This window comes from Olea europaea, unplaced genomic scaffold (genome assembly GCF_002742605.1).
Source record: "Olea europaea var. sylvestris unplaced genomic scaffold, O_europaea_v1 scaffold2357, whole genome shotgun sequence".
Classification (NCBI taxonomy): domain Eukaryota; kingdom Viridiplantae; phylum Streptophyta; class Magnoliopsida; order Lamiales; family Oleaceae; genus Olea; species Olea europaea.
In genome coordinates, this window is record NW_019241696.1 from 1 (window position 1) to 1,008 (window position 1,008).

At 37.9% G+C, this 1,008-nt stretch overlaps 1 protein-coding gene across 1 annotated transcript in view; it reads right to left on the minus strand.

Annotated features, from left to right (window-relative positions):
• Positions 1-192: 192 nt before the first annotated feature.
• Positions 193-1,008, minus strand: part of LOC111381681 (putative late blight resistance protein homolog R1A-10) — a 24,651-nt gene continuing 23,835 nt past the window's right edge. The window contains exon 4 of the mRNA XM_023005491.1: positions 193-912. Coding sequence (XP_022861259.1) covers positions 193-912 — 720 coding nt within the window. The remainder of the gene's footprint in view (positions 913-1,008) is intronic.

The following is a 1,008-nucleotide window of genomic DNA, read 5'->3' on the forward strand; positions in this document are numbered from 1 at the left end:
AAGATCCAGACGTTCTCCTCACTGCCACTGTATGAAGCATCGTTATGAATGCTCAGACGGCGCTTGAAACTTGCCTCTTTTGAAAGGAAACGTAGATCCCTGCTCTGGACATAAAGAAAATTATCCTCGTGAGCTATCCTCACGCAGAGCACTCTCAAAAGATCATGCATTCTGCAGGTTTTAATTTTTCCATTAACGGATCCTTTTGACCGACCAAAATAAGATTTCTACCCATAAGATCATCAGATATTTCTCAGCTTCAGATGGGTATGCAAATCCCTCAGCCACCCATAATTTGATGAGTCTAGAGACAGGAATCTCATAGTTTTCTGGGAAAGCTCCCATGTAAAGAAAACATGGTTTCAAACGATGAGGCAAGTTATTGTAACTTAAAGTTAATATCTCTGAGTAGTGATCCTTTTTTTTAGCTATAATTGAGCTTAAATTTTCGGCAACATACTTCCAGTGATGTAGTTGCTTATTTTCCTCTGCAAGGAGTCCAGCAACCACCACAAATGATAATGGAAGTCCTTGACAATTTTTTGATATATTCCTTTCGACATTCACCAACTCAGGAGGGCAATATTCTTCTCCAAAGACCTTTTGACAAAATAAATTCCAACTTTCTTCTTCCGTTAGAAAATCCATCAGGTGATGATTGTTAGTTGAACTGGCATAATCAGCAACATCTGTTTGTCTGGTCGTCAATAGGATTCGACTCTCGTTATTGTCGTCGGGAAATAACATTTGTATGTCATTCCAAGCATTTGTACTCCACACATCGTCCATTACAATTAGGTATCTCTGGCCATTGAGACTTTTGTATATACGTTCTTTTAGTTGTTCATCACTTCCTTTGCGTATCTTATTGGTAAGGATACCAATATCATCTAGAAGTTTGAGAAGAATTTCCTGAATACGATATTGTTGAGAAATTGTTAACTGACTTCAATGATATCTTCATTATGATAAGTGTTTCGAGCGGGTTAGTCGCTAACAATTAAAAGG